At 36.4% G+C, this 24,882-nt stretch overlaps 3 protein-coding genes across 11 annotated transcripts in view; 1 reads left to right on the top strand and 2 right to left on the bottom strand.

The window, feature by feature from the left end:
- Window positions 1-11,672, bottom strand: part of myo9aa (myosin IXAa) — a 158,747-nt gene extending 147,075 nt beyond the window's left edge. For all 7 annotated transcript variants that reach the window (XM_073813090.1, XM_065261616.1, XM_073813095.1 and 4 more), the window contains exon 1: window positions 11,372-11,672. The gene's annotated coding sequence lies outside the window, so the exon portion shown is untranslated. The remainder of the gene's footprint in view (window positions 1-11,371) is intronic.
- Window positions 11,673-11,765: 93 nt separating this feature from the next.
- Window positions 11,766-13,953, top strand: senp8 (SUMO peptidase family member, NEDD8 specific). Of its 2 annotated transcripts, none has more exons than XM_065261622.2 (2): window positions 11,766-11,910; window positions 12,348-13,952. In XM_065261622.2, the coding sequence occupies exons 1-2, from the start codon at window positions 11,876-11,878 to the stop codon at window positions 13,006-13,008; spliced, it is 696 nt and encodes a 231-aa protein (XP_065117694.1). In that variant the 5' UTR covers window positions 11,766-11,875; the 3' UTR covers window positions 13,009-13,952. The 2 variants fall into 2 exon arrangements, with proteins under 2 accessions (XP_065117694.1, XP_065117695.1); XM_065261623.2 differs by having other exon boundaries at window positions 11,811-11,910; window positions 12,369-13,953.
- Window positions 13,954-19,967: 6,014 nt separating this feature from the next.
- Window positions 19,968-24,882, bottom strand: part of gramd2aa (GRAM domain containing 2Aa) — a 35,863-nt gene continuing 30,948 nt past the window's right edge. Inside the window, exons 7-9 of one of the 2 annotated variants that reach the window (XM_065261615.2) lie at window positions 23,496-23,589; window positions 23,157-23,264; window positions 19,968-21,052 (exon numbers count right to left, since the gene is read on the bottom strand). In XM_065261615.2, coding sequence (XP_065117687.2) covers window positions 21,049-21,052; window positions 23,157-23,264; window positions 23,496-23,589 — 206 coding nt within the window. In that variant the 3' untranslated portion in view covers window positions 19,968-21,048. Of the gene's footprint in view, window positions 21,053-23,152; window positions 23,265-23,495; window positions 23,590-24,882 lie in introns of those variants that run through there. The other variant, XM_073813663.1, reaches the window with a different exon arrangement.

Genomic DNA, 24,882 nt, shown 5'->3' with positions numbered 1-24,882 from the left:
ACATGCACGTCTACACCACAAAAGCAATCTGGTGAAATACATTTTCGACAAGTTCTGAATGTGGTCGAAAGTGGACGAGCTCAAAATATTTTACACCTTGTTTACACCTGTCTTTAGCGTCGTCCACTTGTGATCCGATCGACCAAGGGGTATCGTAATATCAGGTGTAAACAGCCTCTTTGTTTTTTATTTTGGGAGCGTAAAAAGGAGAATGAGCTTATTTCATCAATTGCTCTAAAATATCTGATAAAGCGCTTACATATACATGTACAAAACACTCTGGAGCATGTTTACTTACAACATAAGCAGGGGTACTCTGAAATAATATTAGTGCGCGTCAATTTAAATCCGTCATTTCTCCCCATTGACTATTCCCTTGAAGTAAGCCTGTACCATGAAAATGGTTAAACAAACTCAAGGTTACAGGATTAGTTTCAAGTTGACAAAACCAAGCCAATGTGACCAGGCCTTGTAGGTACAAGCTATTTTCATGGTACCCAAAACCTAAAATTTGCACAAACTAATCCTAAATTTACCTGGCTAACCAACTAAACCGGCTTTATGGTGTATGCCCCAGGTGATCTGATTGATCGAAACGCATCTGTATAGAAGGTGTGTAAACAGGCCACCTGAGCCACAGTAAATAAATACAGTAAAATAAAAAAAACATCAACTTTCCTATGCAGCAAAACTAGTATATAATGGTCTTGTCCGTCACAGATTTTAACCTAAAACAACTTTAACATTTCAATGCATTGAACTGTGAGCATGAAAGCAAATAAAAGGTGGAAGCCAAGCATGTTAGCAGCCACTGCCCATCACTGTTTCCATGGCAACGATCCGTTTCCTGTCCTCTCTATGGCGCCCGCTCCTGGGACAAAGACCCCAACATGGGCGCAACAGGAAGCGTGACTCGGTTCAAAACCAAAACATGACATTATTGTGCTCACATTGACTTTAATGAGTATGCCGCACCTCTCACACACAAAATATTCCAGTAGACTAGACTTCATACAGTTATAATTAGCACTAAACTTAAAAACAAACCAGTACTCTCTCGTTACAAACTACAAAATAACCCCAGACGACCACATCAGTCATGTCTACATAAAACAGTACAAATCAATCAGAGACTCCCAAGGGTAACCTCAAAAGAACAAGCAAAAGGCCAACATCATTTCCTATCCAGGCATGACACCACAAGTTGATTTTTTGTCAATCGTGAAGTCATACGAGTGGGATTTCAGATTTATAAAATTTTACAGTGGGTGAGGCTTTCCTGTGTGACACAATGAAGTAATATGTCAATGACAAAGCAAAAGGAGGTGACTAATAAATGAATACAGAAGCTTGATGAAATCTCATTGGTACAAAATTTTGTACATCAAGTTCAGATTGGATGCGATACTATATTATTTTACTTAATTACAAAAAGCTGCACATCACATCTACAAAGGACACGCATAAACACATCATTTCCTCTTTTGAAATGTCTTCTTCAGGACAAGAACTGGGCAGAGCCCTGAGGGCATCATCAGAGACGAAAAGATCAGGACAAAGATTTTCAACAGACCTGCCAGAGAAACAAACACACAACAGACTGTCTGATACACCAAATTCATCTATGATTTATGTAAAGGATCAATTCATCTGGTAAAACAACTTCTAAACTTGATTGAATAACACTTGCCCGCTAAACAATTCCAACAAAAGTAACACCAGTACGTATCTGATATTTCTGATGTGCAAATAAATGAAGGGAATACACACAATGGTCTTAAACTACAAAAATGTGACCATGTCTGTGAAAACCCAGCTAAAGTCATTTTTTGTGATTTACTGTTTTTACATAAAATCATCCTTTTTAATGCAAAGAACATTCTATGAAAATGACTGAGTAAGGAGGGTTGTGCCGCCAGTCATAGCAATAGCCTTCATGATGAAAGTTGGCTTTTTTGCCCATGAATGTGGAAAATTGAATTATGCTATTATTATTATAGTTTTATAATAACATTTACGCATAACCTGAAACTGCAATTTTGCGATAACGTGCATACTGTAGCTGCTTTCCTCGCACGAAAGAATCTGTAGACATTTCCTCAGACCTGAGCTTGTAATGCATGCCACTAGAGAGATTGTAAATTTTTTAGTTTAATCAACTTGAATTTAAAATTCATTGTAACTTTCTTGACTAGTAATGAGTTGCTATAGATTACAGAAAAATTGTTTTAAAGTTATTTTATCTTTATTCTTTCTTAGAGCCAGACCGATTTTTCGTTCTGCCGATTTTATTGTCCGATATGAGCCTGTCGCAAATATATCTGTATTGGCGTATACATGCCGTAGATATCCCGGCGAAATGATCCAAGAGGATTTCAGACCTTGTTTTACTCCCTAATATCTGTAACGGCATCGGCCTCAAAAAACACATATCAGACAGGCTCTAATTTTTATAATTTATAGCAACTCCTCACTAGTCACAGGGTTCCCACACCTTAGTTAACTTCAAATTCAAGGACCTTTCAAGAACTTTCCAGGTCCAATACCCTCAAGGACTAAATGTGGGGACACATTTCAAGTAAGAGCAAGGTAACATTGTGTTACCTTTAAAGATACATTGTTACAGTTCCTATTCGACGGAACTCGCGCTGCGTCACTGCGGTGACACTTTGGGGACGCTTCCAGGGGTAAGTGCGTCTAAATGTGTATATCAAATTCAACCAATGGTGAGGCTTAACGACAAAAACAGATTGACGGGGGGGCCAGGAAGTATATCGCTATCTGAAATATTGCCAAAAACAGCGTTACAGGGACCCAGGAAGTATGGCAAGGGAGATGCAGCGTCTCGTTCCCTTCTCAGGAAACAACAGTTACATACATAACCCGAGACATTTTCATTTGTCAAACACAACTATGCAAAAAAGCATTTTGGTATGAATCATCATTCGTCAATCAACATTTAGCATTGTGCTTAAAAAGTCTAGAATTCTTATGATATTATCCTACACTACACACACAGGGAATAATATGGATTTTTTTCCAGAAAACTTTTTGCATTAAATAGATTCAAGCACTTTCAATTACCTGTATCTATGTATGTATATTTTCAAAAACTTCCCAGGGCCTTGAATTTTTTCCCCAGATTCACAAACTTTAAAGAATTTCAAGGACCCTTGGGAACCCTGTAGTCAAGAAAGTTGAAATGAATTGTAATTTCAAATTGATTGAACTTAAAGATTTAAGCACAACATTTTACAGTGTGTTTTTTGCAAATCAAGTGGCTTGTTATATGACGCTTTTCCATTGCATAGTACCCCACGGTTTGGGTCGGGTCAGCTTACCTTTGGGGGCTTTTCCACTGGGTGCAGTACATAGCACCCAATACTTTTTTTAGTACAACCTCAGCTGGGGTTCCAAGCTAGCCGAGCTGATACGCGAAAACACATTAAATCACTGATTGGTCGAAGAGAATCGTCATTTTCAGCGTCATCGCTATAATTAAAAAGATTAGCTTTACCTTCGTCCTAGCTTGCGCTGTCTTGAGTAAACCTGTTGTCATCTGTGCTTTGCTGTAGGTTCTCAAACTCCCTTTTAGCGATGAAAAACATCCACAGGTTGAGAATCGGGAACACCATAACAGTTTTTTCCAGACTTGCAGTTTGTGGCAGAACATTCGCTGCACGCAAATCCGCATTTATGCTTAAATGCAACTTAAATGAGGCTCAGCGGAGTGCGTCGAATGACGCCACGGGTGTTTGTAAAAAAAACTGTAATATGAGACAGAGGAAGTGATAAACACGATGTGCAAACATCTATTTGTGGTGGTCAATTTTAATTTTGCGGCGGACTGAGAAATAAATAAATGTATGGGAATGTACAACGATGCTCTCACTTGTATGATGTCAAAGCAGTAGGCAGCGCAAATAAAACGACACGCTTATAATCCCTCCCACTACGAAGTGATACTAAACTCGATAGAAAAGCTAACCGAGCCAAAATGAGGTAAGTTGACCTAACCTAAACTGCGGGGTACTATGCAATGAAAAAGCACCAATAGATAAATGAGTCAAATAATGAGCAAATAAACAAATCATTAAACTTTTGCCCCTAGGGGTGGGCGATAAACCGGTAGACAAAATTAACCGGTAGAAATTTGTCAACCGGTAGAGATTTTGGACTATCGTTTCTATCGAGGTTACGTGCCCACGTCACGCTCCTGTGCGTGTGGTCGCGAAAACGTAACGTTTGTACACGTATTTAAGCACTGCAGTTTTAAAACAAGTTATTTTAAGCCATTGAAACACAGACAACAGATCTGTATGCGTGCGTTCTTTCTGTGTGTCAGGAGCGGACAAGTCGCGCAACCGCTGCTCTTTCTGTCTGTGAGGAGCGCGCAAGTCGCGCGACCTCTGCTTATTAAGCTCGTGAGCATTTTTCCCGCTTTATTGGCCTTAAATACACATATGCGTCAAAATTCCCGTCTTTGCAAGCATCATCATAAACACGACCAGTAAGGTCTTAAGAGAAAGTAAACAGCTAAAAGAGAAAGCGCATGTGTAACAGTGTATTGGATCCGGACTTTGGTCTTAAAGGGGAAGTTACCTAATTTTGCTCCTGTCTGTCACTCGTGTTAATCAAACAGCATTGAGAAAAAAATCTCTCGCTCCTGATTAAATCACTTTTCTACCTTAAATAAAAATATATATAGGCCTATACATACATGCATAATTATTTATTATCATTCTTATTGACTGTGTATCTTCAGAGAGCTTGAGTTTTGTTTGTTTTTATCTTCTTTCTATGCTTGTATATGTTTTTTGTGAGAATTATGAACATTTCTATGGTATTAAAGATTTAAACCTTATTAAAACATAAAAAACTCTACCGTGATACATATCGTTATCATGATATAAAATTAATCCTATCGTGATAGAAGATTTTGGTCATATCGCCCACCCCTATTTGCCCCCATATTATTGTGCATCGGCAATCTCACAGGCTGACCATAGGACGATAGTCAATATCGCACAAAACTAGAATACGGTCTTGTCAAAGACTGAAATCAAACTCTCATCTCATAATAAGATGATGAGACTTTAGCCTGGATTTCAGAGACAAAGTCACAAAATATATAACATTATGGGGCAGTTTCCCAGACAGGGATTAGACTAATCCTAGACTAAAATAAATGTAAGAGCTGTCCAAACTGAAAACAGCTTGCATTGACATATCTTAAAATACATCGATGCCCTTTGTTTTGCCTCAAAATGCACACAAGTATAATGTTTTTAGTAAGGCATGTTTGTTAAAACTAGTTATATTTCCTAATTAAACTAAGGCCTAGTCCTGGCTTAAGCTAATCCCTGTCCGGGAAACCACCCCTAAATGTTATATATATATACAGCAGTTTTCGTCTTGGATAATGATGGGAATCTCTATACTTTAGATTATAGTGCAAGAAAATTTAACTGTATCATAACATTGTTTTTATAAAGCACATGCTCCCTTGCCCCAGTGTTTACATTTGCATGTATCTGTTAGCATCTAGCTTTAAACTGACAACCGCAAAATTATTACCAGATAAAATTACAACAGATAAAACGCTACGCCTCACCTCACATTCTTCACTGTCCTGCACAGAGGATTGTATATTATCCCAAAACTCCCACCAGAGAAAGACTACCTTTGTAATCTTGCAAACTATTTCGGACCGGTTTAAGCAAATTGGGATGCAAATGCAGATATGGGAACAGCCAAAGCCAATGTTATCTGAAAACTAGAGTTAACCATACAACAGAAACCACTGATAACGTTATTCATATGAAGACAATGCAATGGAGTCGTAGAGGAAGGCAGAATATAAACTAGGTGGGTTGAATTGTGCTCGATTTCAAGCTGACTCTGTTCTTTCCACACCCTGAAAACAAATCTTATGCATTCCTCTCCTTCAAGCCCTTACAGACCCGAGCAGACAACAGAGATTGCATGAATCTGATACCGGCGAACAGAACCACAGTACCACAAACTACAACTAAATCACTCATGACACCTGCCACTTCATCATCCGTGTTTCTTTATTAAACCACTAGTTACATTCTGGTTAATTACCGAAAAAACCTTAAAGAAATTATATATTCTTTTGTCCATGTTAGCTTCCTTGCTATACAAACTGGTCTTGCAAGGAGCACATGTTAAGACAGTATCCGAGATTTGAGACAAGATAAACCACAGATAAATCTTTGTATCCCTTCAGACAGCCGCCAGTTTCCGACATTTTTTCCAGGGCCCCGGCGAGAACCTCACGTCAAACAGTGAAAGAGAAAGAGACTGTCCAGAGCAAATACTGACCTCTCAACACAAATACATCAGGTGTGGTCTCTTCATATGTGATAAGAAGGTCAGACCGGCCCACTTTTCTTCTACTTTTAGTAAAGTGGCCCAGTTTTACAGTTTTGCACCCCTCACTAGGGGATCTAAACTAAAAAAAGTGGCTTGTCAACACCTGCTCTGGTGATGCACATTTGTCAAGAGCAGACAGGAACCTACTTACCTACCTCGACTAGCCAGGACAAACATCGATCAAAATTTTTTTCATAAAATAGGATGAACTGCAGAGGACACCTAACAGGATTATCATTTACCACTTCAATGCATTAAATAAAGAAAAAATATTTATCATTAGGAATAATTTTAATTACTTGCTAAGGCAAGCAGCACTATTTTATCACTGCTCATAGTTAAGTTTAGGTGACTAAATTTTAAGTATTTAATGGAGTAATCTATACGACACTAAAGAAAAGACCCAAATGTATATGAAGAGTTTGGTTTCAAAACGCAATAAATACATTTGGACTAATTTTGGTAAAAATTTGTTTTCTATACCAAGAAAGTGACAAGATGAAAACCACTATTGTCTGTTACAAGCGTTCACATTGCATCTTTAGGTTATAATAACATAAAAATTTTGATTTTCAAAGATTTATTCTAAATTCTAAATTTTCCTCAATTATGAACCCGATTTTGCCTAGCTTCTTTGGTGAACTGAGGGTCTGAGTAATAAATGCCGCTCCATCTGAAAGCAGCTGATGGCGATTTAATACTAATCACCGAACCGGCTTTACTGATGACACGCGCATGATAATCGCAGTCGATTGATCGCAGTTGATTTTTTGCACAGCCCTACGTGACACTACATTTAAAACAGCACATTGTACTTTCTGCATCTATCATCAAAGTATTTATTAGTAATACAGTGTATTACTTAATAGAAATGTGAATATTTGGTTAGCATGTTAGCATTTATGGTATGTGCCCCTAAATTTTCTGGTTGTGCCCCTAAATTATCAGTTGGGGGCCACTGTGCTCCTAGTGAAAAAAGTTCGTCTGGAGCCCTGACTAGACACCCTAGCAACCATCTAAACCCTAGTAACCACCTGAAGGTGCCCTAAGAACTCCCTAAAAGGTACTCCAGTATTGTGTAGTAAATTCAACACAGGCAAAGCTACTCCTTACAATCATATTAGCTACCTGGTTGCAACTTATATGCAAGCGATGCATGCAAAATTTTCCTAAGAATTCTGTTTTCATGGATGTCATTCCAGCAGGAGTCAAAAACATTAACAGCTTGTCCGGGAGATCCACCCTCCTGAGGGATAATAGAGTCACCAGAATAGGAAATTAAGGAATGTCACTAATAGATGTAGTTTTTCTTTTATTGAATTGGAGATATAAAACTTAGGGCTGGGAATCGATTCAAAGAAGAATCAATTCCAAGGCGTTGGAAATTGTAAGCCAAATCCAAAGGTGGTAAATAAATAATTCCATTACACGGAATTATTGTTTTATTAAAGGAATTGCTCACTCAAAAATGAAAAATCTGTCATTACTCACCCTCAAGTTGTTACAAACCTGTATGAATTTCTTTGTTTTGTTGAACATAAAGGAAGATATTTGTAATCAAGCAGGAAGCTTGAGCACCATTGACTTCCATTGTAGGAAAAAAAATAATACAATGAAGTCAATGGTGCTCAAAAACGGTTTGGTCACAAACATTGCTCAACATATCTTCTTTTGTGTTCAGCAGAACAAAAACAAAATGTATACACGTTTGTAACAAGTTACAAAGAAGTAAAATAACAGCATTTTCACTTTGAGGGTGAGAAAATTATGAGTAAATTTTCATTTTTTGGTGGAATTTGCGGAAATTATTCATCAAATCATGACCCACTAAACGCATTACTTTTATTGCATATATTTACGAATTTCATTATACTGATAATATGGATTAGGTTTATATTGTTATATTAATATAAGGGGTTTGGTATTTATTTCAAAAGTATGTTCCTACAGTCTTAAGTAAAAAAGAATTGACTCCTTTAAGGCGGAGTGCACGATTTCTGAATAATGCTTTGGAAAAGGGAGTCGGGCCGACTACCAAAACACACTTGTAGCTAATCAACAGTAAGGTGCGTGTCTACCAAACGACATTGTTGCCTGGGTTGCATATGTGTGGGATCGGTCTATCAAAAGATGGTCCGGATTCCATTGCGGTAGGGGCGTTTTTGTTTAGGTGATTTCAAATGTCAACATTGGCTTTCACCCTGCCTTTAAATCCAGAACCAGGAATCGAAATAGACTCCAAAAATTTCAGAATCAAACAGCCCTAATAAAACTTAAGAGGGCTGTGAAAAATTTAGTGTGTCTTGAAAGGTCAAAGGTGAAACAGCACTTCTGTAAAATTGTGAATATTGTTGGTCCAAGAATGGATTTACACTGCAAATCTTGATGCCCAATTCCAAATTTTTTGCCTATATCCGATTTTTGGGCGACTCGCTTATCATCTTTTAAAAGCGACACGTATCCAATATCAGCATTTATACTAAACACTTGGCTCCAGCATGATAATCGGTTCAAGAATGAAGACTTTGAGGAGTTTACCTAGGATTGTCTCTCGTGGTCAAACGTGACTTCACAGTAAACCAACTGTGGACTGCTTTTTACATCTCTGATGTCCATCAGCTTGCTTTCTGATTGGGTATCGTTTTGTTTCAAGAGACAATCAACATGTTAAATATCAACATGTAGAATATATACAATTTGCGATCGGAACGCCTCCGGAGTGCTTTCGAGCAGAATCAGACGCTCTGAACACACACCAAAGAAAAATCTGATAAGATAATCGGTTCAACCACGAAGACGACCGAATTGCCCAAATTTAGCACGATTATCTTTTGGTGTGTACCAGGCTTTGCACGTTCATGGGTTATTCTCTCCGGTGGATCTTCTGTGCACTTGTTGTGCATCTATGATTTAATAAGCCATCAAAAAAGTGTATTTAAAATAAATAAAAAGTTTGTAACTTCTACAACATTTCTGATGAAAGTTTATCGAAGCTTAAGAGGACGTTTGTTAATCCTGTATTCAAACAAAACAGACCTAAAAAAAAGCTAGACCCACAAGACTTTAAATATCAGAAAAATAATCTAAAATCTCATACAAATTATTGTCTGTAAAATATAAATCCAAGATGATTTGTTGCCTGATGATAATTTAGGACCAACAAATATCTTTGTAATTTGGCAAGCAAGCAAAAGAAAATGGCTGTTACATCATCAAGTATCTTTATATGACAACTAGACTTGAGTGGTAACCAAACAAAAGCCATGTACTTATAAATTACCCAATACCAAAAACACAGACGACACATTTCCGCCAAACGCTACAAGTAATGATTACTGCTAGTTTTAGTTATTTACAGCCGCGCAATATGACCCACACACCCACCCTTTCAGCTGTCGGACTCTGTTTACAAAAGTCCACAATCTGTCTCAGTCAAACAGCCAAATGAGCTCTCCAGCAAAGCGAAAATCTTCTAGTGCTTTATATTACAGAGATACAATTACATAAACAGGCAGTGTAATACGGTTGGTGAGTTGAGCAATTGTCTCGGTTATGCCACCCTGAGAGGTTCAGTCACACCGATCGTAACTAGCAACGCAGTACCAACATTCATGTTTGAAGAATGAAGAACCATTGCATCTTTTCTTAGTGTAATCCAGTCAGTTTAGTTGATAAAAAAATGTCAAAGGCCTTCAGTTTCACTACTTCCTATGGTCATCATTTCCTCTAATTGTTCAGGTACCAAAAATTTTTTTGATTTCTCCTACAGTCCTGAGTTTCATTACACGAAGTCCGTCACGTCACTACAGGTTACACAGTCACGGTACAAACAAAATAAGCGTCTGCTGTGTTCAACTCTTCCTTTTCCTTCAGGCTATGATGCAACATCACAATCTATATTATTAATATTTAATAAGAGAGCATTTAAATTTGTGTGATGTCCATGCAGATATCCCCTACCAAAATCTACAATAAAAACCATGGTTTCTGCCAAAATACCGTAGAACAATAAAACTTAATATTGTCCTCCCCTGTTACCAACACATGTGCGATCCTCATGCTTGCACCTCCCCGATCCCAATGTGATTTTTAGCCAATTTTTTGGGTGTCAGATAACCAGAAGACCAGTTGTCAGAGTAAAGTCATCTCTTGACACAATCTCTCATGCCACCCTAACAGCTGAGACAGACCCTTCACATTCCCAACATCACCTGTGCTGCTCTGCTGGGAAAAAACATGGAAAAGACTGCACGAAAAAAGTCAGGTCCTTAATGATAAAACAATGAAAAAGCATGTTTCGAGTTGCAAAACATAATGTGCTAACCCATACATTGGTTACTTTGCTAGTAAACCCTCCGAACTTCACAAGAACTGACTCACCACCTTGAGTTGAGTCAGTTTGCAAAAGTTATGTTTGTTCTAAGAAAAGCTCCAGTATCATTTGTTTACAGACGCCACTGTTATCTAACATTCATGCATTTTAATTGGGACTCCAGTGTCCAAATACATTTTGGGGTCACTCTCTGCAAAAAAGCAGTGCACGAGAGCGAGATGACACTGGGCTCTGACTGGGTCCGGATGACTGTGCAGATTTGGACTATGATGACTGCAGCAGCAGAACGGAACCCTCAAAAATAAATGCAGACCCATCATCATCATCTTCAACTCCACCCTGGACATCTGTCACGCAGACAGACTACAAAATGCATTTTTACAGCCTTTCTGAAATTTAAGCTTCCTACAAAATGTTTACGAGTTACACACTAAACTGCTCACCTTGATACTTACTGAATGACACTTTACCATAAAGTGCAGTACGTATGACACGCGTTTTAGTGTTAGTGCGCACTACCAAGTAAACATTAAGCAGATGAAACATGCTGGGAATGAGTGCGAGTCACCGTAAATCGTGGACATTAAGTTTGTTTGTCCACTTCAAAGCGCATAAGTATAAAACAATTATATCTCTCACCTCTCTGGACCCAATGTAACAAATCCGTGCGCGGCGCGTCTCCTTTAAGGAAAGCTCAAACCGAGCGTAGCTCGTGTCCACTAATATCCAAGATTTTCTCTCTCAAATTTTCCTTTGCGTGAACTTTCCCGTGTCCGAACATACACGCCACGGCGCCATTCTGCTAAAAAAAATCCCTACAGTCTTTTTCCCATTGAAAATTCCCAAAAGTGCCGCGTTTCTTCTCTCGTGGGAGTCGCTCGCTGAAACTCCTCACTGTTTTTTCTGCTTAATCAGTGCTGCTCCTCATCTGTGCTCGGACGCGCGGTCAATGCGCGCACACGTTGCGGCTCCAGGAATCGGGGCGGGGTCATCTGCGGCGATGGGCGGCCTTCGTTCCAGAGAAGAGCTTCCCTTATTACTACGTCATGAAGGTCAGCCAATCACCTCCGCGAACAGGAAGCGCTTTGCGACAGTGTAGTGACAGTTTACGGCACCTGCGCTCATTCCTGTGGAGTTGACGTTATGAGAGCTTATTTTGAGTATGTTTTATTGAAAAGGTAAGAGAAGTGTTAGTTTTTCTAATTATAACTTAGTTAACCGTAAAGAGATATTTAATCTAAACATTTGAATGTGTTTTTTTGCATTGATATCGTTATGTCTGGTTGGCATGGATCAGTGCAGTAGTACAGACCTTGAAACCGCACGAGTTTTTATAAAACTCGTTTAAAGTTATTAAATTATGATGTAAGATGTTATAATTTAATGCTGTACATGTATTGTAAGATTAGAGTAATTATGATATATAAAAATAAATAAAATGCAAATCAAACATGTACATCATTATGGTCATATAAATAGTACATGGCATTGCCACGTGTTATGGTAATACTATGGTAGTCTGAAATACATAGGAGTGCTAAATTATAAATACCATAGTACCATATAAGTAGATTTTCCCTATTTATATCATGCATAATTTTATTCATCCCTATAGTACCCGCTGCTGTCACCCCAGGATGGATCCAGTGGTTCTGAGTTACCAGGACAGTCTCCTCCGGCGTTCAGATGTGGCGCTGTTAGATGGTCCTCACTGGCTCAACGATCAGGTGATTGGATTTGCCTTCGAGTACTTCACAACCGAACGCTTCAGATGTCTGGGCGACAAGCTCTGTTTTATCAGCCCCGAGGTCACCCAATTTATCAAGTATGCCACCAGCCAAGAGGAGCTCGCCATCTTCCTGGAGCCGCTGATGCTTGGGTCCCGTCGCTGGGTTTTCCTGGCCGTCAATGACAACTCCAACCAGACTGCCGGTGGAACTCACTGGAGCCTGCTTCTGTTTCAGCGAGACAACAGCCGGTTCAGCCACTACGACTCTCAAAGCGGGAGCAACTCCCTGCACGCCCGCCGTATCGCAGCCAAGCTGGAGGCTTTTCTGGGTGTTCGGGGTAAAGTGGCCTTTGTTGAGGAGCAGGGTCCCTCACAGCAGAACAGTTATGACTGCGGCATGTACGTGATCGGTAATGCCGAGGCTCTTTGCGAGAACATTGAAGTCCAGGGCTGTGCCCACCTGCCCGTTCAGATCATAACACCCACCTACATTACACGGAAGAGGACAGAATGGCATTCACTGATACAAAGACTCACCAAGGAATGAATGAGTGACATCAGCAAAGTGACACACATTTATTTATCATCCAAAAATAACACATGCATGATTGCAGAAGAATAAAGTCACATGGGTTTGGAAGTTTGTGGTGAATTGCAATCTTTTATCCATTTATGTATACATTCATTAAATAAAGTGATCAGTGTATCCTATCAGTTAGCAGCACAAGTTAGTAGATTGAGAAATCTTTGCACCCTGAGATATTATGATGAGGCCTGGCCTATAGACCAATTTCGTGTTTGCAAACAGAGATGACGTTTTTTGTGGGCGGAGCCAAACTGGTTGCAGAAAGTGACTGCTCCGCAGTAGGGTTGTGAAGTGTTTTAGCATTAAACCGTGATTTTTATGGATCCGGTGTTCTGTCGAAGTCTGATTCCTATATGTTTCCCTTTAATACATGTTTCTTATAGCGTTTTAATCACGTTACGTTTATTTTTTTAGATAGATAAAAAGTTTAAATGGCTTGGCTACTGATATGCATGTATGTAATGTATATGTATTGTTCTTTTTTGCTAAATCAAATATTTTTACAGTCTGAATCGCTAAAGTACATGTAAAAGCAATAATATCATGTATTATATATAATAGCGTTTATTAAATATTTCATAATTTTCCTGTTTTCTATTATTTCTTCCTTAATAAATTATAATTGTAACGTGATAAAAACGCTATAAGAAACACATGGAGGGAACAGACTTCGACAGAACACCGGACATCTTCTCTACTTATTTTCTATTCTAATTATTAAAAGATTTCCAGATGATTTCCTTGCTCCATTCTGTCCGTTTAAGGGCTTATTGTAATCATAAACACCTACGTTTATCTTCAAATGATGTCTTCGACGATGGTATTCTATAAAAATGAAAGCCATCTTTTTTGGCATTCTTATTCTGACACTTAACAGCACAACAGCACATTTTCCAGTGAGTTATCTTGCTCTTTTCACTCGTGTCTAATTCATTTCCACTGTTTTTCTGCAACCGCATTGCGCGCGCAGCTTGCAGTGACGTAACTGTGACGTCTACTCTAAATTGGTCTATAGGTCAAGTTTAGTTAAAATGAAAAGTGCCTTGGGTTGATAGTTACAGGTCACAGCATTACAGGATGTGTGGACAGTGGACAGTTATAGTCTGTCTGTTTCACTGAGCATGATGAATAACATTTTAGAGATATTGACCCATGCACAAGGTTACTGAGCTGTGCTCTTATGTTTTCACATCACCAAAATGTCATTTAATGCAATTCATCAATTTGTCTATAATGCATTATAAATGTCTTAAATTATGTTTTACATCATGCTTTAAAATATAAAAAAATTTTATTAGGTACTTCATAATATGTGTCTGCACATGAAATGACCTTTAAGAATTAATCCACCATGAAAATGCCAGTACAGTGGTCTTTGCTGCTGATGAGCACTAGGTAGGTGACACCAGATGACCTTTCCATAGGGGTCAATTGCTGAAGTCGCGTGCATTTTTACAGCATTCCACACATAGCAGTGGTCACGTGAGGGCATAAACCATATTCACACTTAATCGAGTTTATGAGTATTTGTCTCCACTTGGTGGTAAAGAGTGGAACTGCACCCTACAGATTTTTATCCAACTCCCAGTTAATTCACTGGTTTATTCATACACCAGTTTTATTAAGTTAATCTAGACACAGGTTGGGGGAGAGACAATTTGGCATCTCTTATTTCCCTAACTTGTATGTTTTTGGCCTGTGGGAGGAACCCAGGATTTCAATGATTGAGATAATTTAACTTTTACTAATGAGAAAAAGAGTTTGAAATAATGCGAGAAATGAAATAAAAACTTTACTTAAGTGTTATTTCTAGTCATTTTTATTACTAGGGTAATGTTTTGTTAGGTAAAAAGTGCCCCATAACTTTTATCTTCTTGACTCATTAATATTAATTAGGTGATGTAATATTGGTCCATTGAATTGAGTATTATGCATTCTTAGATAAAAGGTACAAAAGCTGTGACTGGGATGTAACTCTTTAAAAAAGTACACTTTTATACCTAAACGATGTATATATTGGTACCTCAGTGGGATATATTAGGGTGATTCTCGCGAAAAAAATGAGGTGTCATGAAACATTTTGATAAAAAAAAGTAAATGCAAAGTAAGAGTATCAAAATAAGAAGCATACAGTTAAAAACATCTCTTCTTGTACTATTTTACACATGATTTCAAATGACATCATACAAACCAATTTTTTTCCACATTTAAGGGGAAAATTTTCATTACCGCAATGTGTCCATGACTGGATTTTGGTTCCTTTGACATGGAAATATTTATAATTAAAAAAAATCTAAAAAATAAAAAGCTTCAGTGCATGTTATACTATAAACATTTGCAGTAAAGAAACATGTGGTATTTGGTGATCATTGGTAAATGTAGAGACAATAATAAGGAATATAAATGTGTCCAAGACCAATTTTCTCATCCTCCGCAACAATTTTCAATCATTGTTTAATCCCTCAAGGAACTTACATTAAAAAAAAAAAAAAAATGTTGTAAGGGTCATAATTGACTGTGACACTCAAGATGGTTACCAGGTAAGCAGTTCTTATTTTTTCTCTCCAGATAAAAGTTGAAATTTTGTTTGTCATAGTACCTAGACAACTTTTTAGTTCTCATTACCGAAACATGAGTTTGTAAATGCATATATTTAATCTAATATCATGTTGCGGTAATGATAATTTTTGATAATGATAATCTAAAAAATGTAAATAATTCTATAGGAAATATTTTTTAAATCCTCTAAAAATAATGGTTATAGTAAGTTCAGAGCTTAATCTTATATGTGCAAAAAAAAAAAATGGCTTCAAAGGCTTTTTAAAATTCTGATGCTGGACACCTAAATCTGGATTTCGTGAGAATCACCCATTAGGACCTTTTTACTAAATGTGTTTTAAAAATCACTGTTGTCAAAACTATAATATATTTATATTATTTTATCTAATTAAGTGTTATTTTTAACCATAAAGGGACGAATACAGCCCGTTGGGTTGTAAGTTAACCTATCCTGAGTTGTTTCAACCCAAAATGTTGGGTCGTTTTAACTCATTATTGGGTCAAATATGAAAATGTTCTGGGTTAATTTAACCCAACGGCTGGTCGGCTAAAATATGGATAAACCCATAGCACATTGGTTTAAATGACCTAAAACATGTCCAACCATGTAATCAACTGCATACACCACAAAAGTGTAGAGTGTTGAAATGAAATCTATAAGCCAGAAATAAAACCCAGACATCCCTGCAGAGTCTGGCCATTAGACACAAACATCCATTGAGTTACATTAAAAGCCTCCTACAGTATAAGAAACATAATGTTCCCATCACTTGCTGTGAGCAAAGACAGGCGTCTAAGAAGAAGACCATTCATGAATAATACATTCAGCCCTCTAAAGCCCATTAAGAAGACCACATCCTGTGATAGGGGCTTGTCCCACATTTATATTTAGATGCCAAAGGTTTATTATTATTCTGTTATGCATGTAATGATGGTCTATGGCAGCCAACAGACTGTTTTGGGAGTTGTGTAATTTGACTCAATTTATACAGGACAGGACCACTGAGAATTTGATCACCTTAATCATTTATCACTAACCATAGATCAGATTTTGATGTTATGTTTCTGCTAATAATAATAGATAGAAATGTAAACTTAGTGAAATACTGTCTATGTTTTGTTGTCTTATCCTTAAATATGTAATTATAAGACCTGATGTGATGATCTATCATAATCATAAACCCAGTTAGTAATTTTTTGGTGATTTTCTGTTTTCTAAAATCATCCAAACAAAATTTTCAAATTTTGTTTGAAAATATAAATTGAAAATATTGATTGAGTAAGAACCTTTTAAAGATTGAAATCAACGTGATATCAAACTTGATGCTCCTAATCTCATTATTAGAATATGAGACTTTATTATGAGGATTTCAGAAATGATCACATAAAGGGAAATTCATAGATGTAGAATTTGAAACATAAATGTCAGACTGAGGATAGGATCACATTTTATCGGTGCAAATCACTTTTAAAATGTTGCATTTTTATTAATGTGTTGGCAAGAACAATTATTTGGTTTACCTTTTATCTGTTTATTAATGGGTTTGGTGTTTCATAATGCATTTATATTCAGTTAAAATTTTGTACATTGAAAAAAAAATACGCTGGAAATTAAATTTAGTGCATCATTTTTGCATCCACTTTTACATCGAATGAAATTACCTTTTTTAAGCAATTGCTTAAAATCCATGTAAAACCTAGTAAGTTATATTTACTAAAATAATTTAAGTAGTTTCAACAAAAAAATATAAAGTTAATTTCTTTCTTACAAATTTTGCATGATAAAATCTTGTTGAATTTATTCAATAATGTGTTCATTTGGAATTACTCACTTTTTTGTGTTATATTTACTTAAATTTGGTAAAAAAACCAAAAATTCTTTTTGTAATAGAATGTACTCATTTTATTTAGTTTAATTTACTAAGCCAGAAATTTTTTTTTTACAGTGTACAGTCTAAACAATAATATGCTGGGTTTAATAAAAAATATAGTGCATCATTTTTCCATGTATTACTTACTTAAAAAAAGGAATGCAAAAATGATGCACTATATTTTTAAGTAAATCGAGCCTTTTTTTTTTTTTAAAAGTCCACTGCCTATAGTTAGTAATATTTACTAAAATAATTGAAGTAGTTTCAACAAAAAATTATAAAGTTAATTCCTTTTTTACAAATTTTGCATGATAAAATCTTGTTGAATTTATTCAATAATGTGTTCATTTGGAATTACTCACTTTTTTGTGTTATTTTTATTTAAATTTGGTTAAAAAACAAGAATTCTTTTTTTTAATAGAATGTACTCATTTTATTTAGTTTAATTTACTAAGCCAGAACATTTTTTTTACAGTGTACAGTGTAAACAATAATATCATCAATAATATGCATCATTTTTCCATGTATTACTTACTTAAAAAAAGGAATGCAAAAATGATGCACTATATTTTTACGTAAATCGAGCCTATTTTTTTTTAAAGTCCACTGCCTATAGTTATTTATATTTACTAAAATAATTTAAGTAGTTTCAACAAAAAATTATAAAGTTAATTTCTTTCTTACAAATTTTGCATGATAAAATCTTGTTGAATTTATTCAGTAATGTGTTCATTTGGAATTACTCACATTTTTGTGTTATTTTTACTTAAATTTGGTTAAAAAACAAGATTTTTTTTTTTAATAGAATGTACTAATTTTATTTAGTTTAATTTACTAAGCCAGAAAATTATTTTTTGCAGTGTACACTGTAAACAATAATATGCTGGGTTTACTTAAAAATATAGTGCATAATTTTTCCATGTAATACTTACTTAAAAAAAAGGAATGGAAAAATTATGCACTATATTTTTAAGTATATCCAGCCTTTATTTTTTTAGTGTAGAAGAGTCTTTAGGCTAAGTTCCATTGTGACAACTTACCCCATATGTGACCCTGCACCACAAAACCAGTAGGCTATATATACAACGGGTATATTTGTAGCAATAGCCAATAATACATATGGGGATTATTTTATGTGCCAAAAGTCATTTGTATATTAAGATCATGTTCCGAAGATATTTAGTACCTTAAATTTCCTACCGTAAATTAGTCATTAGTAATCTGTGTTGCTAACAGTGTTGGGGGTAACGCATTACAAGTAACGTGCATTACGTAATAATATTACTTTTATGAAGTAACGAGTAAAGTAACGCATTACTTTATAAATGTACACCTTAATATTTGAGTTACTTTTTTAAAAAGTAATGTCAGTTACTTTTCAATTTAATTAATTTGATTAAAAAAAAAATAATAATGTACTAAATTAAACTGAACATAGTCACATAGGATTACACACCCTATGCATGTGCACCTGAGCGGGAACAGTTCAGAAATGGAGATGGCAGACCAGAGCTTGACATTTTTGCGATGGAAATATGCAATTTCTGAATGCAAAAACAACGCAAAAGTAACGTAAGTATTACCTACCATGAAAAGTAACTAAGTAACGCAATTAGTTACTTTTTTGGGCAGAAACTTAATATTGTAATGCATTACTTTTAAAAGTAACTTTCCCCAAACACTGGTTGCTAAGGACTTCATTTAGACAAGGTGATTTTCTCAATATTTGGATTTTTTTGCACCCTCAGATACCAGATTTTTGTTGCATTTTGTTGCCAGATATTGTCATATCAATGGAAAGCTTATTTATTCAGCTTTTAGATAATGTATAAACCTTAATTTAATAAAATATAACTGGTTTTGTGGTCCAGGGTCACATATAATGCGATTAAGGTATTTGTCACAAAATGATAATGTGGAGCATTAAAGGTGCAGTGTGTAATTTATAGAAAAATCTCTTGACAAAAATGCAAAATAATATACAAAACTATATTATCAGGGGTGTATAAAGACCTTTTTATAATGAACTGTTATGTTTTTATTACCTTAGAATGAGACGTTTTTATCTACATACACAGAGGGTCCCCTTACGTGGAAGTCGCCATTTTGTCCAGCTATGTTTCTACAAAAGCCCTTAACAGACAAACCTTTTTACTAAGTTGTCTCCGACGATGACTTGTTTTTTTTCAGTGGCGGCAACCGTAGCTTCTCTATGCGTTACAAAAGCGAGGGGTGAGCAGTGGACTGAGCCGTTGGTGGCAATTCGCAGCCTCACCACTAGATGCTGCTAAAATGTACACACTGCACCTTTAAATATGGGCAATAACAGTTTAATTTTAAACAGAAATTTATTTTTAAAAATCAATCCAGTCAAATATTTACTGGATTAAAAAGTGCAACAAGCTCTCCACTATTGAGCTTTTAGTTGTACATTTCTTTGTGCTTTTAAAACAGTACATGAAAGCAAATGAATAAATACAAAGACTTCAGGATGACTTACAGTACTTTACTCAGGTAAACATTCATTATGTCACAAACATTCTGTCAGGGCAACATTCACATTATTGATTCGAGTGGCATTTGTAAAGCTCTGAATACATATGTATCATAACAATCTCATCATAGTCAGACATGTTAGATATATGATCAATCACATGTGTCTATTTCAATAACTTCTGATTTCAGATCTGTCAGGTTTGGTCTTTGCTTTGTGCACAGGGATTTCTTCAATCTGTTGCAACAAAGTTGGAAGCACAAAATCCTTTCGAATGTCACTGTATGGTGCAGCATTCATTTAATCTTTCGAATAAATAAATAACTTCATCTATCACATTAATTTAATAAATGTCTGATAGTCTCAGTAAAATATATTTTATACCATTTTAATAGATTACAGTCTTTTTACAAGGACAATAAAATGTCTTCTGTGTTTTCATTTTTATGTAAAGCTGCTTTGAAACAGTGCAACGTTGCAAAAAAGTGCTATAGAGTATAAATACATCTGAATTGAATAGACATACAGTGTATCTTCACTATATAGTAGAGACAAAAAATCATCTAATCTAAATGCATTGTACTTGATCCTGAGCAATACTTTATTTGTTAATCGTGACCTTTTTAATGTCATGTGCAAGCGTTTGATAATTTATGAGATATCACATGCTCACAAAAAAGTTTTTTGTGAGGGAAAAGAGCCCTCAGTAATATTCCCCCACTGTAATAGCGGAGGTTAGCGGTGTGCGTCCTGTGCAGGCGAATCGTCTGCTTTCATCTTCACGTGTCCAACAGATCCACCTGCTTTTGTGAACACTTGATGTTTTGTTCGACTACTGTAAGTCAGTCTGGATGTCAACACAAGCAGATGCAGATCTACTGCATCAATAAATAAAGAGCCTGTTTGCATAGTTTCAATGTGATCAGAGAGAAAGAGAGAGAGAGAGAGAGAGAGAGAGAGAGAGACAGGGAGAGAGAGAGAGAGAGAGAGAGAGAGAGAGACAGGGAGAGAGAGAGAGAGAGAGAGAGAGAGAGACAGGGAGAGAGACAGGCCAATGCTGGGCAGACTTCATGTCAGTTACCTGTATGAGCAGAAAAAAAAAATTTTATTGGTAAAAGACAAATAAAACTCTAATCATTAACAATTGTTTTATACGACTTTTAAAAATAATTTTCTTTTTTGATGTTCTTAGTTTCATTTGATTAACTCGAGTTGATTTTCAAGTTTAATGCCTTCAAGAAAATGTTCTTCTTTAAATATATAAACATACAATGGGCCCTATCTTGCACCCAGCGCAACTGACTTTGTCAGTGACGCATGTATCATTCATATTTTGCGCCCGCCACAGATGCACGTCAGCAAACTAGGGAATGAACTTGCGCTCCCTGGGCGGTTCAGCGCAAAAAGGAGGAGTGTTGCGGCGCAAACCATCTCTTATGCTATTTTGCAGTTTCAAAAAACAATTGCGCTACTAACCAAAAAAAACTAGTCTAAAGTCAGTGGCGCGTTGCGCGTGGTTCATTATGCTATTTTAAGGGCGCATGCTTGACCATGATGTATAGCGTGCACAACGCGCATACACTTTGCTTATCTAATCTACACAGATGCAACAGTTATTTTTGCAAATCATAAATCGTTACACTTAAAAATATTAATACACGAGATAAGGGGAATCATAGTGGTGAGCATTGTGGTGATAGTTTTTATTTATTCTCATGCAAATAACGATTAAAATATTTTCATAACTTTGTTGTGTGGCTGTATTACGTTTATTTTATGTAAATAATAGTTAAAATGTTTTCATAAGAAACCTTAATGTATATGAACTTGATTTGTAAGAGTACTTTGGGGTTGGACCTTGCTTGTGTTTCTTGGGTCCGATTTCAAAGCCCCCAAACCCTTTCAGCGGTGAGGGTGGACGCAGCGATGTCCTCTGCTGGCGTCAAGTCCTGAGGCAGATCCACCTCCCGTTACACGGCGTGCCCGATTTATGCTGGCAAGCGTGGGATTCCCCCGTACAAGGACGTCGGTCTCCTCGGCTGTGAACCGCTCCTGGCGTGCGCCTGGTAAATCCGTCATAATAATAGCAACCCGCCATGGAACTTGCGCCCTTGCGTTTAAAGGGAATGTTGGCTAGCGTTCTGATTGGTTTATTTGACGTTACGCCCAAACCACACCTATGAATAATGAACCTACTTCAGACCAACCCCCTTATTGATTTGCGCCCGGCGCAAGAGTTATTTCTCACGCCGGGAAAATAGCAACAGCGCCCAAGATCCGCCCACAAACTCACTTGCGCGCTGCGCTTCGCACTTGCGTTTCAGATCGTTAAAATAGAGCCCTATATATCAAATGAAAGAACAGACCCTCTGCTGTCAGAAAAGTGTATTACCTCTCAAATATGGGTAGGTTTCTTTAAAAATACAACATTTGGAGCAAAAAGCTGAGATAATTGCATTTTTGTAAAGGACTTTTGCTAGAGATCACATTCAGAGTGATGTTCAAAACATACACAGAGTTTTTACTGTTTTTGGATCAGTGGATGCTTCAATGTTTTATAAGTTGAGTAAGAGCATCACCTAGTGGATATTACGTAAAAACTCATTTTGATTCAAACTACATCTGAATCAACTACACCAGCATCTTGTGATTTTTTCCTCTCATTTTGCACAGATTGGAAATTTTCGATATTCTCAGTTTAAAGCTCGGAAAACACTGCAGGATTTTTGCCCTCATATACGATCATTACACTTATCACACTGTGCGACATGGATCGTTTAAACTCGGGCATGTAGACTGTACGACAATGACACGCAAGCTTCGTGGGCTGCGTCACACGTTAGCGCAACATCCGTTTGTCCCTTTGACCAAACACTGGGTTGAAATGACCCAGCATTTTGAGAGTGTAATCCAACAAATTAGTGTAGTTCAAATTTAAAATAGTAAGTTAAAATGACTTGCGCAATCAATTTGATTCAAACTTTAAAAAAATTAAGCAGTGTAGTTTTTTTTTTTTAATTTCGAAACATTCTTAAAACCAAACACATTTACTTGCAAATCAGAATGCACTTTTATTACGAATACTTGATTTGTGTAATCTGATTAGACGTCATTCATTATTATTTAACAGTATGGGTATAAGGTTGATGTGAATGAGATAAGAGAGAGAGTGGAATTACAGTTACCTCTCTCTGAGTGACACTGCTGGATTATTGCTCAGGAACGAGAGCTGCTGTTCGAGACTACAGACACGAAAGGCCAGGTAACACGAGGACAGAATCAGCAGGATAATACTGCAGAGACAGAAGTCAATGATGTGACTTAAAGTAAACACACTAACATCAGATCATGGACAGCCATAAGTTGAACATTACAATAGATGGCAGTGTGGAGACCAGCAACATCGGAATTCAAATAACTTTTTTTTTCCATGTGATAATGGCATCAGCATTGAGTTTCTTATAATCATGTTTGTTTAGTATAAAGACATGAACACGGAGTCACAAAACATCCGCTCAACTTACAGGAGAATGAAGAATTTCAGTAGCTGATACTCCATCTGACCCAACTCGGGTATCGTCTCTGTCAGGAGGATCTTCTTGGTTTCGAGAACTTGCTCTACATTGGACAGAGAAATAAAAGTGTATTACATGCACTGAGGTGACTGACAATGATAGCAGGATATTTTTCTGATGATGGAAACAGAATGTGTGACATAATATTTTAAAGGTGCAATGTGGGACTTTTCGGGGGGTCTCTTGACAGAAATGCAATATAATATACATAACTATATTATTAGTGGTGTATAAAGACCTTACAAAATGAACTGTATTGATTTTATTACCTTAGAATTAGACATTTTGATCTACATACAACAGGGGTTCTCTTAAATGGAAGTCGTCGCTATGTTTCTACGGTAGCCCAAAACGGACAAACTTCTCTATAGAGCGCATTTGTCAATACATTGTCTAAGACGATGACATATTTGTTATTTCGCAACTACCGTAGCTTTACTGTGCGTTTTGAAAAGGAGGGGTGAGCCGTTGGTTGCAATTCACAGTCTCACCACTAGTTGCCATTAAAGTCCCACATTGCACCGTTACCCTCTTAGGACCCGAGCTTTGGTTTGCATTTCAGATTTCTTCCAGCTATTTGGGGTTAGGAAGAACCAATAAATATAATAACCAAATATTTTTCTTTGAACATCAAGCAGTGTAATTGTCCAAATTTGTGTACAACAGGTTCCAGTTACACAGAAATATGTATTATGGTGCAAACAACAATAAATGTGATATCCACTTATGGGGACACACCAGGTCTTAGGAGGTTAAACCATTTTCACAGTTTTTAAAATACAAAACTGACTTTTTTTAATAATAACTAAAATAACTGCATTTTGACCTTACTGATTAGAAAACTTCATGAAATATTTGTACTTCAGTTCTTCACACTGCATTACTTTTTTTGCGGTGGCCTAGAAGTGCAAAGAAATCCAAAAAAACAAAAACAAAAAAACTGAGGCAAATCTAAAAACAAACAAACAAACAAACACAACAACAAATCTACCAACCAGAAAAACTATTGCACAAATGGAATAGTTACTGCTGACTTTTTTTGTTGTTGGATTTGTTTTTTGATTTGCCATTTTGTTTTGTTTTTTACATGTGCTTATCTGTTTAGAACTGGTTGTTTTGATTTTGGATTTGTTTTTTTTATGCACATATAAGCCACCATACATTTTAGGTAAAATGCATTAAAGAAATGGTTTACCCAAAAATGATAATTTTGTCAACATTTACTCCCAAGTTGTTCCAAACCTGTATAAATGTCTTTGTTTTGTGGAACACAAACGAATATGATTTTGATTAATGCTTGTAACCAAATAGATCTGGGGCACCATTGACTTCCATA

The sequence above is a fragment of the Paramisgurnus dabryanus genome, chromosome 2 (genome assembly GCF_030506205.2).
Source record: "Paramisgurnus dabryanus chromosome 2, PD_genome_1.1, whole genome shotgun sequence".
NCBI classification, from domain to species: Eukaryota; Metazoa; Chordata; class Actinopteri; order Cypriniformes; family Cobitidae; genus Paramisgurnus; species Paramisgurnus dabryanus.
Note: the sequence above shows the minus strand (reverse complement) of the source record. Positions and strands in the feature narration are given on the sequence as shown.

Excerpts from the sequence above, each read along its gene's own strand:
- senp8 (XM_065261622.2), top strand. The coding sequence starts at position 11,876 with ATGAGAGCTTATTTTGAGTATGTTTTATTGAAAAG. Across the intron at positions 11,911-12,347 it reads GAGTATGTTTTATTGAAAAG|TACCCGCTGCTGTCACCCCA; the intron begins GTAAGAGAAGTG and ends TCATCCCTATAG.